The sequence below is a fragment of the Sciurus vulgaris genome (assembly GCF_902686455.1).
Source record: "Sciurus vulgaris genome assembly, chromosome: 17".
NCBI classification, from domain to species: domain Eukaryota; kingdom Metazoa; phylum Chordata; class Mammalia; order Rodentia; family Sciuridae; genus Sciurus; species Sciurus vulgaris.
The window spans coordinates 51,002,846-51,019,877 of record NC_136478.1 but is presented as its reverse complement, the minus strand read 5'-3'; the positions used below and the strand labels follow the sequence as shown (position 1 = coordinate 51,019,877).

Genomic DNA, 17,032 nt, shown 5'->3' with positions numbered 1-17,032 from the left:
TGGCCTTGGTTTGGGAGTTGGGCAGGTCTGGATTAAAAGCTGGGCCACTGCCAATTACCTGCTGTGCTACCTTGGGTGAGTCACTGACCTTCTCTGTCTCCTTGTCTGCGGATTGGAGGGATAGGAGTGTGTAGCAGGGTCTTTGGAGTCCAGCAGAAGCCTGGCTCCACCACCTCCTGTAGCTAAATATTGGGTCTAATGAACCCTCCTTACATTGGAAGCAGAGCTTTGGGTGCTCCGCGTAGTGTTTAGCACATGGAAGGTGCCCCCAAATAGCAACTTCATTAAACAGAGAAGTAGGATTCTACTATGCCCAATCTTACCAGAAGGGGTTCCCAAGCCCCTTGAGAAGACCAGCTGGCCCTTTAATTTGTGTAACAATAACAAAACATGTACAGGCAGTGCTTGCTCTGTTACAAGCTCCATGTTAGATATGGGGACACTGAGGCCCTCAAGAAGCTGTGACTTGCTGAAGGAGGTCACGCAACCAGGAGTGGCCAAACTGGGATTCGAACTAAAATTGTGAGGGAGAGGAAAGGAGTTTGTCTTGGGGACCCCGGGAAACATGAGGGCCCTGTGTGGGGCCAGGAGCCAGTGCGGGTGGGGTGCTGAGTCTCCAAGTTGGAGGGACAAGGTGCAGATCTCAGAAGTGGGGCTCCAGGCTCAGGCCAGGGATAGGCGGTGCCGCCCAGTCCCCACCCCCTTGCACATGGATGTAGCTGGAGAAGGGGATGTTTGTTTCCCCACCGCCCACCCTCTGGTGACATCATATTGCAGCAGCCAATGGCTGGGGTCTTTCCCTCCTACCCCTCCCCATTCCTTTTCCCCCCCAGCCTAGGGCTGGGACTGAACAGACGGACCGGGAGCTCTCGATTGTGTCTGGAGGCCCAGCGGTAAGAGATCAGCCAGCCAGTGTCCTCCCCCGGCCAGGCTGAGAATCTGTGGGAACGAGACCCAGGGGCCTGGGAGGTCTGGGAGGGTGCCTGAGGCCCCGGAAGCAGGACTTTGGAGCCAGTCCTGAATCCCAACTGCCCCCTCTTTCTGGCTGTGCAGCCTTTGTGCCTCCTCTTGCTCATCTCTAAAATGGGCTGCCAGAGGCCACCTCACAGGATGGAATGAGTAAATGAGTTCCTCTCAGTGAAGAGCTGGGGGAGGCTTTCTGGTTCTGGGAATAGGATGCTGGAGAGGTGGTGGTGGTGGTTTTTTTTTTTTTTTTTTTGTGCTGGGGATGGAACCCAGGGGCGCTTAACCACTGAGCCACATCCCCAGCTCTTTTTTGTATTTTAGAGACAGGGTCTCACTGAGTTGCTTAGGGCCTTGCTAAGTTGCTGAGGCTGGCTTTCAACCTGTAATCCTCCTGCCTCAGCCTCCTGAGCCGCTGGGATTACAGGCCTGCGCCACTGCACCCAGCATGGTGGTGGTGATCTTCTTGGTGGGAGGATGGTGCCCAAGCTGGCTGGATTTTTGCCTCTGTCCCAAAGTTCCCCTTTGGTTGGGGGGAAGGTGGGGACTGTTGGGGAGCAAAGGCTGATGTGAGACCCTGAGAGATGCAGCGCCCTCCCAGATACGCCCTGTTAATTGAGCATTTTATATTGGGATGTTCTAAGGACCTGCTCTTCTCTCAAATCTTCAGAGCCGTTTTTACTGGCACCATTTTATAGATAAGAAACTGAGGCCCTGGGTGAGGACGACTTTGCCTGTTTTCACACCTGGCAAGTGCTGTAACAGGGACTCACTAAGGCAGCCGAGGCCACTGCTTACATGCCCCCTTGGCCCCACTGGGTGGCCTCAGATAATGTCCATGTGCCAGGATGAGTTGGGTCACCCCCAACTCCCACTGCTGAGGACACCAGATCACAGGTGGCTGGGGAAGCTGAGACTCAGAATTCCCAAATGAGGTTGGTGGCAGCCATTGAGGAAAGAGGGCTGGCTGGAAGGGCAAAGCCTTCAGTAGACTCCTCAGTGGACCTAGCTCAGCTGGAGGGCAGGGCCCAGATGACAAGTCCTCACTCCCAGCCACTCTGAAGAGCCTCAGTAGCATCTAAGTGGATATCTAAGTTGTACCTGCCTCATGGAGGTGTTAGGGGGATTGAATGAGCCCAAGCACATAGTAAGTGCTCAAGAAATAGGAACTCTGCAAATTCTGGGAACTAAGGCATGAACCAGGACAGGGTCTCAGTCACCATTCGAGAAATGGGCTATTGGCAACTAGAAGGCTCTTCCTGGCCTTAATTCACCAGGGGACCCCATTAGATCTTCCCTTGACACAAGTCAGGGACTCCCAGAGAGTCTCCCCACCCCCTACCCCGCCTGCTAGGATGGGCATCACTGGGAACACAGAGTGCCTGGGGTGGAGTGGGTTTCCTTCCGAAGCTGCCCCCACCCCACCCCAGGAGCTGGGTATGTGGCTCAGGAAGGGCACTTCTGAGCTAAATATAACCTGGGCTGGGCAGCTGTCCCAGTAGGGAAGAGGAAGGAGGGCACTCTCTTGTCCCTGCCCTGCTTGGGTTTCCTGTGTCAGGTTCTGGGTGCGACTCTCACTGCCAGTGCCTAGAGCAGAGAGCTTGCCACCCAGGAGACCCTCCCCAACATCAGCCACCACCTGCACGGCCATCTCCCGCACGCGCCAGCTCAGGATCCTGTACTGTGTCGTGGTCCTGGTTAGCTTTCATACCTGGGTTCACTTGTGATGTCAACTCCCTTCCGCATTAGTAAAATGGGGGGTCCCCTGGGATCAAGGCAGCCAGGTCTGGCACCAATGGGGTCACTCTGAAAATGCATTCACGGTCCCCCCACCCCTCTTGTCCTGGCTGTTTTGTGGCTCGGGTCTCAGAACTATCAGCGCAAGTTAGGTACTGAGTAGGGGTCAAGGGCACAGGCCCTAGCTCTGCCCCTTCCTGGTTATCTAACTCTGGACAGGACACTTTCCCCTCTGAGCCTTGGTTTCCACCCTTGTAACAGCCACCGTCATCCAGGGTGACACTGAGGCCCGTGGGTGCTAACGCAGGGTTCTAGTTCAGAGGAAGCACCCCAGATAAGAGAGCCAGCACTGGGAGAGATCTGACCCTACTCGGAGGGGTGGGGGCTCAGAGGGGAGGCTGGGAACGAACACAGAAACCAGGACCCCTAGGAGATCCAGGAAGGGGCCCTCCAACACTGTGGGGGTCCCGCCAGTGGAGTGGTTGCTGCGGGATGTTGAGGGGGGTCCCCGTGTCCTCTGTCCTGGCCGCTGGTGGGCTATGAAGGGCCATTGTGCAGCCGTGGGTGGGTGGGCAGGGTGGAATGTGGCCGGGCCCAGCAGATGGGCCATTGTGTGAGGGAATGTGCCGCGTGAGGTCTGACCTTTCCCTCTGCAGCAGGGGTTGGCGGGTTGGCATGCCAGGTGGGGGCTGTAAGGACAGGCCAGGAGTTGGGGGTGGGGAGACAGTATCTGGGGCCATTCCCCAGGAGAGCCTGGCCAAGGGCTGCATGTGACCCCTAGCTCTGCTCCTCCTCCCTACCTTGTGCGCCCTGGGGCAAGTTCTCTTGGCCTCTCTGAGGGGACAGGGTTTTCAGAGGTGAGGTAGAAGGTGAAGCTCTTGGTCCAAGGAATGGCAAATAATAACCACTCAATAACCATTAGTTAGCCATATAAGGGGCTAGAGATGTCAGACAAGCTCAAGTCCCAGCTCGGCCATTTATGCACCGGGTATATGCCTGCCTGCCCCGGCCTCAGGTGTCTCCTCTGCAAGAGGCTCAGTACAGTACTGACCTCACCGAGCTGTTCTGAGATCCATGTGCAATGATGCCTATGGGGACAGGACACAGGTCAGGACCATAGGACGGTCTTGGATTGATAATAGCGAGCACGTATAAGCACTTGCCTTCTGCGGGCCACTTTATACCTATGAAGTCATTTGATCCACAGAACAGCCCCTCAAGGTGGGCATGCTGCTCCTCCCCACTTTATAAAAAAGCACCAGGAGCTGAGGGGCTGTGCTCCCTGGGAGCACGTGGGAGTGGCTGTCATCTAAGTGTTTGGTCCAGGTGGTTGGCCCTGGGGTTCTGCAGATGAACAGGCCTAGGAGTCAGCTTGAACTTTACTGTTTGTTTTCCAGCTGTCTGGAAAGGTCTTCTGAACCTCAGTGTCCCCACCTGCATTATTGGGACCAGACACTGACAGAGAGGAGGGAGGGTCACACACTCTGGAAGCAACAGTGGGTGTTAGCTGATAATACTGCTCCCGTTATTCTTCTTAGAGCCCCGGACCCAGGAGGCCCACGGAGCTGAAGGTGACCCTCAGGTGAGTCCTTTCTGGTGCCACACGCTCCTCCTTGCCCCTTTCTGCCTACCTGGAGCCTCATGCCCTGATCTTTTCCTGGCAGGCAGCAAGACCCCAGCGAAAGGCAGGGAGCCCTGCAGACAGCTGTGTGGCACCTCGGACCGGGCTCCTGTTAGGAGGGAATACCTGTGCCCAGGCAGCGGTGAGGGGACAGCTGGGGTGCAGGGCACTTCTTTCCTTCTGATGCTCACCTTGCCCTTCCCCTGTAGCTGGGCTTGTATCCCTCATCCCCTCCTGGCCTCAAACCTCCATCCCTGTCCCCCAGGCTCAGAGGCAGCTGCTCCATGCAGAACTGAAGTTGGTTCTGCAGCAGAAGGGGGAGAGGAAGCAGGAGCCTGGGGCTCAGGTGTCCCCCAGCGGTGCCATGGAGGCCAGGAGCCGGAGTGCTGAGGTGAGTGCCCCCAGGTCCTGCAGGGTATGTGAGGGGAGCACAGACTAGGACAGCAAGGAGGCACTTCCCGGCTTCTCTGTACCTCAGTCTCCCCATCTGTGAAATGGAAATGTAATCGAGGGGCAAATAATAATGATGTGAAGTGCTCAGTGTAGTGCCTGGCACAGATGGATGCAAGACAGCTGATTCACTGGTCCATAAAGGAGTTGATAATAGCTAAGGAAACCTAGTGGGAAACCTTCATCAGAAGAGGCAGTATAGTATAGGGGTTAAGGACAAGCATCTGGACCTATGGGCTCAATCCCACTGCCCACCACTTCAGCAGTGCAGCCCTGGACACGTGACCTCGTCTCTTTAAGCCTCTAATTCCCCATTGGTGAAACAGGGTAATGGTCTGAGGACTCACCCTCAGGCCATCTGCAGAGTCTGGCACTGAGGAATTCTCTAATGGTAGATACTCTGGCTATTATGGAAATGGGGCAGTGGCATTGACTGTGCCCCACTGTATGCAGGCACAGGGCAGGTCGGCTTTATAGGAGCCAAGCTGAGGCTGGGGGTGGCAGGCGAGGGGGTCACTGTCTTCAGGATGGCCTGTGGGTTCTGGGACCACAGACCCAAGGTCAAGGCCCAACTGTTTAACTTGCAGTGTAACATCAGGCAAGACTTACTACCTTTCGGGGCTTCAGGGTCCTCCTCTGTGACTGCCCAAGGCCATGGTGGGGATGAAATGAGAGGCTGAACAGAGCAGTGCTTAGAGCAGGGCCTGCACAGCCAAAGGGTGGGGGATGGTCAGCTATGCCAGGCCGCCCTGCCCAGCTCCTCCTACTCCTGGCATTGCCCCGCCCAGTCCTCTAACCTCTTGGAGCCACTGCAGTGGGGCATCTGGCCCAGAACTGCTTTTCCGGCTTCAAGCCCTAAATTCAATTCCAGTACTTACTGGTTACTGGTCTCAATGCCCTGTCCTGTTCCCTCTGATCCGTGCTCATTTAGGTCACAGCTCACAGTCACAGACTCCCTCTAGTACACAGCAGAGAAACGGGTTCAGGGAGGGCAAGGTGCTCCCCCAGAGACACACGGCAGATTGGATTCCTAGACAGAACTCAGGTTTCTCACTTCCTCTTCTGGGAACGATGTCAATCACACAGTGTGCTGCTGGGCCAGGGCCAGTCTGCACCATTTACAGTAAATACCAGGAATACCACGACTGTTGGTCCACCATTCATTTACCCACGCACCGACCCCCACCCCACACTTGGCTAGATTCCCTCTCTGGTGGGCGTTATACAGGTCTTGAGGTTATAGAGTCCACAAAAGAGCACAGTCACACACATTCAAGCCTGCAGGGCCAGGGGGCAAGTCCCACTCCTCATTCCCTCATCCTGCACGGCTTAAGGGTTCAACCCTTTCGTAGGAATCCCATCCTCAACCTCACCTCTTATTCTGCTGTTATTAGAGTCCTTTCCTCATGGTTCAATCCCATCCTTAGAATATGGGTCACTGCCCCAACCCCCAAAAGAAACCTAAACTGCGGCCATTCTCCTCATCTCGGCACACTCCATTTGCTCCCTACCTTGACAGTGCTCTCTATCCCACTCAAACTCCTAGTCCCGGGTTCCCCAACGGCCCCGCCCCACCGCGTCCCGCCTCTTCCAACCCCGCCCCTGGGACGGCAGCTGTGGGGGCTCGCAGGGGCGCTCCCGCCCGCCGAGCTGTTTAACCGTAGTGCCGCCCGCGCGCGTGCTAAGGGGTGCGGGATGAGTGGCCCGGACGTCCAGCCTGGGCCGCGCCTAGGGGCATGTGCCCCGAGAACCAGCCTCAGAGCCGCTTTTAAGCGCGAGGGCGACCTCCGGACGAGGTCTAGCCTGGAGTCCCATGGCGACCCCTCGCCGCCGTCTGCAGGAGCTGAGGCGAGCGGAATTGGTGGAGATTATTGTGGAAACCGAGGCGCAGACCGGAGTCAGCGGCATCAACGTAGCGGGCGGCGGCAAAGAGGGCATCTTCGTCCGCGAGCTGCGCGAGGACTCACCCGCCGCCAGGAGCCTCAGCCTACAGGAAGGTGGGCGGGGCCGGGGCATGGGCGGGGCCGGCCTGCGGGGGTGGAGCTAGGAATCTGCCTTTGACCCAGAGGTTGAAACTGACACTTCGGGATTGTGGGCGTGGCGTCAAGTTGGGGCCCGGAGGGGCTTCGTTGGCATTTGTGATTGTTCAGAGTGGACTCTGCTGGCTCATTGTCTGAGTTTGAATCCCAGATCCCCCCTTCACTAGCTCGTGATCTTTCTGTGCCTCCATTTTCTCATCTTTAAAATGGGAATAACTAGTACTGACCTCATGGGTTTATTATGTAGATTAGTCAGTATTTGAAGACAACACACAGCTAAGTAGCACATGGTAAGCACTAAGTAATTGCTAGTTAATGTTTGAGTTGTTGGGGCAGGAGAAAAGGAGTTAATAACTTGGAGAGGTTGGAGAGGGGAGTTCAGTAAGCAAGGGATGTTTTAGGAAATGTGAGTGAAGCTCACATTTATTCATAAAGCAACTCTTTATTAAGGGCCTTCTATTTCAGGCATTATGTAGGTGCTTGGGCTGCAGCAGTGAACAAATAGTAGTCCCTGCACTTATGATCCCTGCACTTGGAACTTATGATCTGGTGGGGACAGACAGTTAAAATAAGTAAACTCTCTGGTAAATTAAAAGGGAGTATGTGCTACAGATGCCTGGAGAAAACTGCATTTTTACACAAGGTGGGCTAGGAAGGGTGGCAGTCTGCAAGGAAGTAAGGAAACAAGCTATGTGGACATCTGGAAAAAGCATTCCAGGCAGAGGAAACAGCCAGAGCAAACATCCCAAGGTGGGAGCATGCTTAGTTGGAGGAAGAACATGGAAACCAGTGTTTGCAATAAGTGAAGGGTAAGACATGATGTCAGAGAGGTGCGAGGGAGCAGTTTTTGGAAGACTTTATAGGCCATGGTGAGACTTTGACTATTTCTTATTTATTCAGAGACTTTTTTTTTTTTTTCCCCTTTGTAACAGAGATTGACCCAGGGGTGCTTAACCACTGAGCCACATCCCCATCCCTTTTAAAATTTTATTTTAGAGAAAGGGTCTCACTGAGTTGCTTAGGGCCTCCCTAAGTTGCTGATGCTGGCTAAGAACTTGGGAGCCTCCCTGAGCTGCTGGGGAGACTTTGAATTTTATTCTGTGAGTGTTGTAAGCAGAGGAGGAACAGGAATGAAACATGTCAGACTGCTACATTAACAACAGACCATAGGGGACAGGGTTGGGAGCAGGGAGAACAAGGTGGCTACTTTGATTATCCAGGTAAGAGATGGTGATGCTCAGGACTAAAATAGCGTTGTTGGAGGTGAAGAGAGAAACCTTCAGGATTGGATGTGGGATATGATGGAGAGAGGGGTCAAGGATGCATCCAGGGATTTTTGACCTGAGGATGAAGCTGCTAGTCCTGCAAATGGAGAACACTGAGGCTGGTGCTTGTTTGGAAAAGGAGACCAGGTATGCAGTTTGCATCTCTTAAATGAGAGGTATTTGTTGGACACCAGGTGATGCAGAGTGGCAGTTGGATACACGGTCCAACCTCCGTATTTTTGGGCTCTGCATCTGAGGAGTTAACCAAAGATTGAAAATATTTTTAAAAATTGCACCTGAACATGTCCAGACGTTTTCTTGTCATTATTCCCTAAACAGTGTAACAACTATTTACACCATTTACATTGCATTAGCTATTACAAGTAATCTAGATCTGATTTTATATATGTGGGAGGATGTATGTAGCTTATATGAAAATATTATGCTATTTTATATAAGAGACTTGAAAAAAATCCATAGATTTTTGTGGTGCTGGGGATTGAACCCAGGGCCTTGTAAATTTGAGGCAGGCACTCTACCAACTGAGCTATATCCCCAGCTGATCCATAGATTTTTGATATCTAGGAGGAGAGGACCTGGAACCAATCCCATACAGATACAGAGGGGCCTTACTCTTAGTCCAGAGTGGAGGAGGGAGCGCTTGACTGAAGAGATGCACTTGGGAGTTGTCAGCAGACCTATGATCCTTGAACTCCTGTATCTGGATGAGCTTCCCAAGAATTCCCCAGTGGAGAGTGGCACATGTATATGGACAAGAGAAGAGGTCCAAGGCCTGAGTCCTGAGACAGTGTGTCTTTAAGAGTTCAGGAAGATGGCTGGGCGTGGTGGCACACGCCTGTAATCCCAGCAACCTGGGAGGCTGAAATAGGAGGATCCCAAGTTTGAGGCTAGCCTCAGCAACTTAATGTGATCATGTCTCAAAAAAAGAAAAAAGGATGGGGGCTGGCATTGTCGCTCAGTGGTAGAGTGCTTACCTAGCACATGTAAGGCACTGGGTTCAATCCTCAGCAGCACATAAAAATAAATAAATAAAGGTATTGTGTCTCTCTACAACTAAAAAATATTAAAAAGAAAAAAAGAAAAAGGAGGGGCTGGGGTTGTGGCTCACTGGTAGAGTGCTTGCCTAGTATGTGTGAGGCACTGGGTTCCATTCTCAGCACCACATATAAATCAATAAAATACAGGTCCATTGACAACTTAAAAAATATTTTAAAAAAGGACTCAGTGGTAAAGTGCCCCTGAGTTCAATAATCAATATCCCCACTACTAAAAAAAAAAAAAAAAAGAAAGAAGGAAAAAACGAGCTTGGGAAAATGAACTGGGTGTGGTGTCACACGCTGTAATCCCAGTTACTTGGAAAGCTGAAGTAGGAGAATCACAAGGTCAAGGCTAGCCTCAGGAACTTCTTGAGACGGTCTCAAAATAAAAAGAAAAGGGGGAGGGGTGTCACTCACTGGTAGAGTGCCCCATGGCTTCAATTCCAAGTATGAAAGAAAAAAATTTCAGGAAGAATGGGAAGGAACCATCGACAGAGGCTGAGAAGGAACCTCCAGAGAGGTCAAGGGTGTGACACCTCCAAAACCAACTGAAGCAAGTAGGTGAGGAAAAAGGAAAGTTGGGTCCAATGCAGAATGGTCCAAACATTGAAGTCTGGGGTTGAACTACTAAACTGCACGGGGGTCGCTGCCTGGTACCTTGAGAGGAGCAGTTCAGGTATGTGGGGCCAGGCGGGTCCGTAGGAGGAGGGTGGAAAGTATGATTGCAGAATTGTAATAATGCCACTGTATTTTTGCCCTCGAGGTAAACAGCTGTATGGGGAAGGAGCTCCAGGCTGTGAGGTCAAGACATCCTTTCTATTCTTCTTTTTTTTTTTTAATAGTTTTTTAGATATAGACCTTTATTTTATTCATTTATTTATGTGTGGTGCTGAGAAGTGAACCCAGTGCCTCACACATGCTAGATGAGCGCTCTACCACTAAACCACAACCCCAGCCCCAAGACATCCTTTCTTATGGGAAAAGCAGCATGTTGGTATGTTGATAGGATAATGTAGAAAAAAAAAGGGGGGGCACAAGGTGATGTGGGAAAAGGGGAGAATCGCTGAGAAGGCAGCGGAGGGACTGACCTGAGCCAGAAGTGAGGAGAGTTCATCCCTAGAAACAGTTGGTGTGGGAACTTGCGGAAGTTACCTTCTGATTTTGTTCTCTCCGTCATCATCTGAGTTGCGAGGATGGGGCAGGAGAGTGGAAAGGCGACCCGCGAGACTTGAGCGTTGTGGATTTGCTCAGCGCCGAGCGGGCGAGGCGGCGCTAAAGCGGGGGCGGGGCTGCGTCATCGGGGTCTGCGCCCTGGTCGGGGTGGAACACCTCTCAAGCCTGCGCTCCGGATAGGCGTGCTAGAACTTGGGGCGGAGCCTCGTTGCACTGGCTCCCTGGAAGGGGGTGGAACCAGACCCGGGCGGAGCAGGGAGATGCCCACGCCCTGCCCACCTCCACCTCGCCTGCAGGGGACCAGCTCCTGAGCGCCCGCGTGTTCTTTGAGAACTTCAAGTACGAGGACGCACTTCGCCTGCTGCAATGCGCCGAACCTTACAAGGTCTCCTTCTGCCTGAAGCGCACTGTGCCCACCGGAGACCTGGCGCTGCGGCCCGGGACCGTGGCTGGCTACGAGATCAAGGGGCCGCGGGCCAAGGTGGCCAAGCTGGTACGCGTGCTTAGCCCGGCCCCGGTCCTGGATAGCCCCAGCGATCCTGTCTCTGCGCCGTGAGCCCCACTCCGGCGTGGGCCATCCTTGCCCTCTGTCTTGTCACTAACGTAACGCTAACCCCACCCTCGTTCTTTGTCCTTAAACTCCTCCCTCGGGGAGGGGACTCCACCTATCTCAGACCTTGGTCCTCTACTGTCTTGAAGAGATATTCCCACCATCGGATTCAGGCCAACTAGCGGGTATTTGGAACCAGGAAGGCCAGGTTCCAGCCTGAGTGCTGCTCAATCCCCATCTGTACCATGAGGGTGCTGGGGAAATTCCTAGATGAGGACCTAGACGTCTTGGGTCCCCGTTTCCATACTCCTGTTGATTCTGAATGAATGTCTTTGCTTTCTGGGGGTGAAATGACAGGCAGGAAGTGGGGATGATTTTGGGGGACAAGACACTCTACCCAGAATATCTCCATCCTGGCACAATACCGGTGGGGCTCTTCCTGTTTTCTCCCGGCCTCCCACTGTCCCACCGCCTCCTGCCTCTCTCCTCTCTCCCCAGAACATCCAGAGTCTGTCCCCCGTGAAGAAGAAGAAGATGGTGGTGGTGCCCGGGGCCCTGGGGGCCCCTACAGACCTGGCCCCCGTTGACGTCGAGTTCTCCTTTCCCAAGTTCTCCCGTCTGCGTCGAGGCCTCAAAGCTGAGGCTGTCAAAGGTCCTGTCCCAGCTGCCCCTGCCCGCCGGCGCCTCCAGCTGCCTCGGCTGCGTGTAAGAGAAGTGGCCGAAGAGGCCCAGGTAGCCCGGTTGGCTGCTGCTGCTCCTCCCCCCAGGAAGGCGAAGGCAGAGGCAGAGGTGGCAGCGGGAGCCCGTTTCACAGCCCCTCAGGTGGAGCTGGTTGGACCCCGGCTGCCAGGTGCTGAGGTGGGTGTCCCTCAGGTCTCAGCCCCCAAGGTGGCCCCCTCAGCAGAGGCACCCAGTGGCTTAGCCCTCCACCTGCCCACCCTTGGGCTGGGGGCCCCTGCTGCACCTGTTGTGGAGCCGCCAGCCGTAGGGATCCAGGTTCCCCAAGTGGAGCTGCCCACCTTGCCCTCACTACCCACTTTGCCCACACTTCCTTGCCTGGAGACCCGGGAAGGGGCTGTGACGGTGACGGTGCCCACCTTGGATGTAGCAGCACCTACCGTGGGGGTGGACCTGGCCTTGCCAGGCAAAGAGGCAGAGGCCAGGGGAGAGGTGCCTGAGGTGGCCCTGAAGATGCCCCGCCTCAGTTTCCCCCGATTCGGGACCCGAGGGAAAGAAGTTGCTGAGGCCAAGGTGACCAAGGGCAGTCCGGAGGCCAGGGTGAAGGGTCCCAGACTTCGAATGCCCACCTTTGGGCTTTCTCTTCTGGAGCCCCGGCCCTCTGCCCCTGAAGCCGTTGCTGAGAGCAAGTTGAAACTGCCCACCATCAAAATGCCCTCCTTTGGCATTGGAGTCACAGGGCCTGAGGTCAAGGTGCCCAAAGGGCCTGAAGTGAAGCTCCCCAAGGTCCCTGAGATCAAGCTCCCCAAAATGCCTGAGGCAGCCCTCCCGGACATGCGACTCCCAGAGGTGCAGCTCCCCAAAGTGTCAGAGATGAAACTACCCAAGGTGCCCGAGGTGGCTGTGCCTGAGGTTCGACTCCCAGAGGTGCAGCTGCCCAAAGTACCAGAGATGAAAGTCCCCGAGATGAAGCTCCCCAAGGTGCCCGAGATGGCCGTGCCCGACGTGCACCTGCCAGAAGTGCAGCTTCCAAAGGTTCCAGAGATGAAACTCCCAAAGGTGCCCGAGATGAAGCTCCCTGAGATGAAACTCCCGAAGGTGCCCGAGATGGCCGTGCCCGACATGCACCTGCCAGAAGTGCAGCTTCCGAAGGTTCCAGAGATGAAACTCCCAAAGGTGCCCGAGATGAAGCTCCCTGAGATGAAGCTCCCCAAGGTGCCTGAGATGGCCGTGCCCGATGTGCAACTGCCAGAAGTGCAGCTGCCCAAGGTGTCTGAGATGAAGCTCCCCAAGGTGCCCGAGATGGCCGTGCCCGAGGTCCGACTTCCGGAGGTGCAGCTGCCCAAAGTGTCCGAGATGAAGCTCCCAAAGATGCCGGAGATGGCCGTGCCCGAGGTCCGACTTCCGGAGGTGCAGCTGCCCAAAGTGTCCGAGATGAAGCTCCCCAAGGTGCCCGAGATGGCTGTGCCTGAGGTCCGACTTCCAGAGGTGCAGCTACCCAAAGTGTCAGAAATGAAACTTCCCAAAGTGCCCGAGATGGCCGTGCCCGATGTGCAGCTCCCAGAGGTGCAGCTGCCCAAAGTGTCAGAGATTCGGCTGCCAGAAATGCAAGTGCCAAAGGTCCCAGATGTTCAGCTGGCAGCTCCCAAGGCACCGGAGATGAAGCTAAAAGCTGCTGGGGCAGAGCAGGCAGAGGGGACAGAGTTTGGCTTCAAGATGCCCAAGATGACCATGCCCAAGTTGGGGAGAGTGGGGTCTCCGTCCCAAGGCAGACCAGGCGAGGCAGGGGCAGAGGAATCGGGAAAGCTGGTGACACTTCCCTGTCTGCAGCCGGAGGTGCGCGATGAGGCCCGTGTGGGTGTTCCCTCTCTCACTCTGCCTTCTGTGGAACTAGACCTGCCAGGGGCCCTCGGCCTGGAGGGACAGGTACAGGCGGCCAAAGTGGGCAAGGTGGAGCAGCCAGAGGGTCCCCAGGCAGCTGCAGGGGTTGGGGAAGTGGGCTTCCGAGTGCCCTCTGTTGAGATTGTCACTCCTCAGCTGCCCACAGTGGAAGCTGAGGAAGGGCGACCGGAGATGATGGAAATGAAGGCCAAACCCTCCTCCAAGTTCTCCCTGCCCAAGTTTGGACTCTCAGGGCCAAAGGTGGCCAAGGCAGAGGCTGAGGGGGCTGGACGAGCCACCAAGCTGAAGGTGTCCAAGTTTGCTATCTCACTCCCCAAGGCGCGGATGGGGACTGAAGCGGAGGCCAAAGAGGCGGGGGAGGGAGGTCTGCTGCCTGCCCTCGATCTGTCTATTCCACAGATCGGTCTGGATGCCCATCTGCCCTCGGGCAAGGTGGAGGTGGCAGGGGCCGATGTCAAGCTCAAGGGGCCCAGGTTTGCTCTGCCCAAGTTTGGGGTCAAAGGCCGGGACGCTGAGCCGGGAGAACTAGTGCCGGGGATGGCTGAGTTGGAGGGCAGGGGCTGGGGCTGGGATGGGAAGGTCAAGATGCCCAAGCTGAAGATACCCTCTTTTGGGCTGGCCCGAGGGAAGGAAGCAGAAGTCCAGGGTGGGCCCATCAGCCCTGGGGAAATGCCAGGGTCCATAGCTGGGCAGCTTAAGATCCCTGAGGTGGAGTTGGTCACCCTGGGGACCCAGGAGGAAGCGGGGGCAGAAGGAGCAGTGACAGTGAGTGGAGTGAGGTCATCAGGCCTGCAGGTGTCCACGACAGGGCAAGTGGCCACTGAGGGCCATGAGGGGGTGCTGAGGATGCCTCCACTGGGCATCTCCCTGCCCCAGGTAGAACTAACCAGCTTTGGGGAGGCGGGCACCCCAGGGCAGCAGGCCAAGAGCATGACCCCTCCAGCAGAAGGCCCAGCAGGCTACAAAGTCCAGGTGCCCCAGGTGAGCCTGTCTCTACCTGGAAGCCAGGTGGCAGGTGGTGAGCTGTTAGTGGGTGAAGGCATCTTTAAGATGCCCACCGTGACTGTGCCCCAGCTCGAGCTGGACGTGGGGCTGAGCCGGGAGGCCCAGGCGCCTGAGGTGGCCACAGGGGAGGGGGGTGCGAGGCTGAAGCTGCCCACACTGGGGGCAGGAGCCAGGGGAGAGGGGACTGAGGACCAGTCCCAAGGGGCAGAGCACACCTTCCGCCTCTCTCTGCCAGAAGTGGAGCTCTCACCGCCCGCTGTGGGCAGCCACGCCGAGTACCAGGTGGCAGGGGGTGACGGAGACACTGCACAGAAACTTAAGGTGCGGCTGCCCCGGTTTGGCCTGGTGCGGGCCAAGGAGGGGGTAGAGGAGGGTGAGAAGGCCAAAAGCCCGAAGCTCAGGCTCCCCAGGGTGGGCTTCAGCCAGAGTGAGTCTGTCCCCGGAGAAGGTTCCCCCAGCCCCGAGGAGGAGGAAGAGGAGGGCAGTGGGGAAGGGGTCTCGGGACGCCGGGGCCGGGTCAGGGTCCGCTTGCCCCGTGTGGGCCTAGCAGCCCCTTCAAAGGCCTCTAGGGGACAGGAGGGCGATGCAGCCTCCAAATCCCCTGTTGGGGAGAAGTCGCCCAAGTTCCGCTTCCCCAGGGTGTCTCTAAGCCCTAAGGCCCGGAGTGGAAGTGGGGACCAGGAAGAGGGTGGGTTCAGGGTCCGCCTGCCCAGTGTGGGGTTTTCTGAGACAGGGGCTCCAGCCCCCACCAGGATGGAGGGGGCCCAGGCTGCTGCCGTCTGAAGCCCTGGGCAGACGGAGACATCCCCTCCCCTCGTTTTGTGTGTGAGATAACTAGCACTAACCCTCAGAGGGCCAGGAGGTGGGCGACTTGACCAGGGCAGGCGGAGGCCTGGGCCTCTCATCGGCAGGAGTGCCTGTATCATTCCAAGCCATGTGAATAAAATAATCCAAAGGTAGCCACGTGTCCGGTTTCCTTTGTGTGTGCGGTGGGAGTGGAGGCGGTGGGACGGTGAAGAGAAAGGGGGTCCTGGGGGCCGGGAACTTGAACCCATGCTGGGGGATCCTGTGGTGTGAGGGACAATCAGGCCACCCCAGTGTTAGGTAGCCCTGGTGGGAGGGGGCCTGCTCGAGCCCTTCAGAGTCCCCAGAGGCCTTTGGGAGGACTCGGGGTAGTTCCCCAGCAGAGCACAGCAGGGGACTGACCTCTCTGCCAGGGAGTCTGCTGTCCTGCGGGACCCACTCCTACCAGGGCTGCCCCTGCTCCCTGCACAGTCCTGGACACCCTGCCTTCTTTCCTGTCAGGCTGGTTTGACTGCCCCATCCACCTGGCCCCACCCAGGAAGGCCAGTCCTGATCTCTCCTCAGAACCATGGATTCAGAACCGCCACACCAAACACCTGGCTGCCACCTGTCAGCGCTGGGCCTTGGGATCCTGAGCCACCCACCCCTCCACCCATTCCCCACTCAGGATCTGAGCCCCCACCGGGGCCTGCGTACTACCTCACGTGATATAGCAGGACACTACCCTGCCGGGTCCCTCAAGCCTCTTCACACCTCCCGCTCCCGTCTCGGGTCGAGGGTTGCAGGCTCCGCTCACTAGAGCACCTTCTTCCAGCCAGCCAGCCCCGCACGTTCTTCATCCCCAGCACACACCGCAGGCTGGTTTGCCCTCCACTTCGTTTGCCCCTTGGCTTTCGCAGGGGCTTCTCTGTGGCTTCCCCTGCCCTTTTTCCTGGCTGCCCAAGGGAACGTCTATCTCCTGACACTGGCTCTTGTCTCCCTTCCCGGCAACTCTTTCTCCTGTCCCTGCGTCCCCAGGGCTCCTCCCAGGCACTGGTCCACCCCCACTCCCTTTCTGGGCTTTGTCCCCTTTCTCCTGTGGTTTCCAGGCCTCACTCTGTGCTGGCAATTCCCAGACTCTCTCCTGCATCCACCTGAGGAGCGGGTGGCCTCTGCAGCCTCCCTCCTTGGACACTCAGAGGCTGTTGGGGGGGGCGCGTTTCAGAGCTCGACTGACCTCAGGGTCAAAGCCTGTCTCTGGCACCGCACTGAGTGACTTTTTAGGTATTTTAAAAACTTCTTTGGGCCAGACACAGTGGTATACACCTGTAATTCCAGCTACTCAGGACGCTGAAGCAGAAGGATCACAAGTTCGAGGTCAGCCTCAGCAACTTAGTGAGACCCTGTCTCAAAACAAAAACTAAAAAGGGCTGGGGATGTGCCCCAGTGGTTAAGCATCCCAAGGTTCAGTCTCTGGTACCAAAAAACAAACAAACAATCCCACTTCTTTGTGCCTTGATTCTCTCTTCCATACAATTCCTACTCTATTGCGTGCTGAAACGTCTTAATATTTACTTCTTAATCTGGCCCCAGCATCTTCTCCCCCAAAGTGCTCCTTCTCCATGTTCCCGCCTCAGAGACTGCTCTGGGCCTTGCCCTGCTCCGATTCCTCCTTTTCACCCAATTTGGCCTGCCCTCCTGTGCCGTTCCCCAACCTTTCCCACCTGGGCCCTGCCCTGGCCTCCTCTCTGGGTTTGGGGCCTCCACTCTTGCCCCTCCACTTTGTTCCTGACACTCAGATCCTAGCC

The 17,032-nt window shown here is 56.2% G+C and overlaps 1 protein-coding gene across 4 annotated transcripts; it reads left to right on the top strand.

Moving 5' to 3' along the window:
- Window positions 1-815: 815 nt before the first annotated feature.
- Window positions 816-15,399, top strand: PRX (periaxin). 4 transcript variants are annotated; one of them, XM_079119545.1, is made up of 8 exons: window positions 816-893; window positions 4,239-4,282; window positions 4,365-4,463; window positions 4,587-4,712; window positions 6,612-6,768; window positions 10,603-10,799; window positions 11,355-12,593; window positions 12,813-15,399. In XM_079119545.1, exons 4-8 carry the CDS (start codon window positions 4,686-4,688, stop codon window positions 15,222-15,224), a joined length of 4,032 nt encoding a protein of 1,343 aa, XP_078975671.1. In that variant the 5' UTR covers window positions 816-893; window positions 4,239-4,282; window positions 4,365-4,463; window positions 4,587-4,685; the 3' UTR covers window positions 15,225-15,399. The 4 variants fall into 4 exon arrangements, with proteins under 4 accessions (XP_078975671.1, XP_078975670.1, XP_078975668.1 ...); XM_079119544.1 differs by having other exon boundaries at window positions 11,355-12,710; XM_079119542.1 differs by having other exon boundaries at window positions 11,355-15,399.
- Window positions 15,400-17,032: the final 1,633 nt, after the last annotated feature.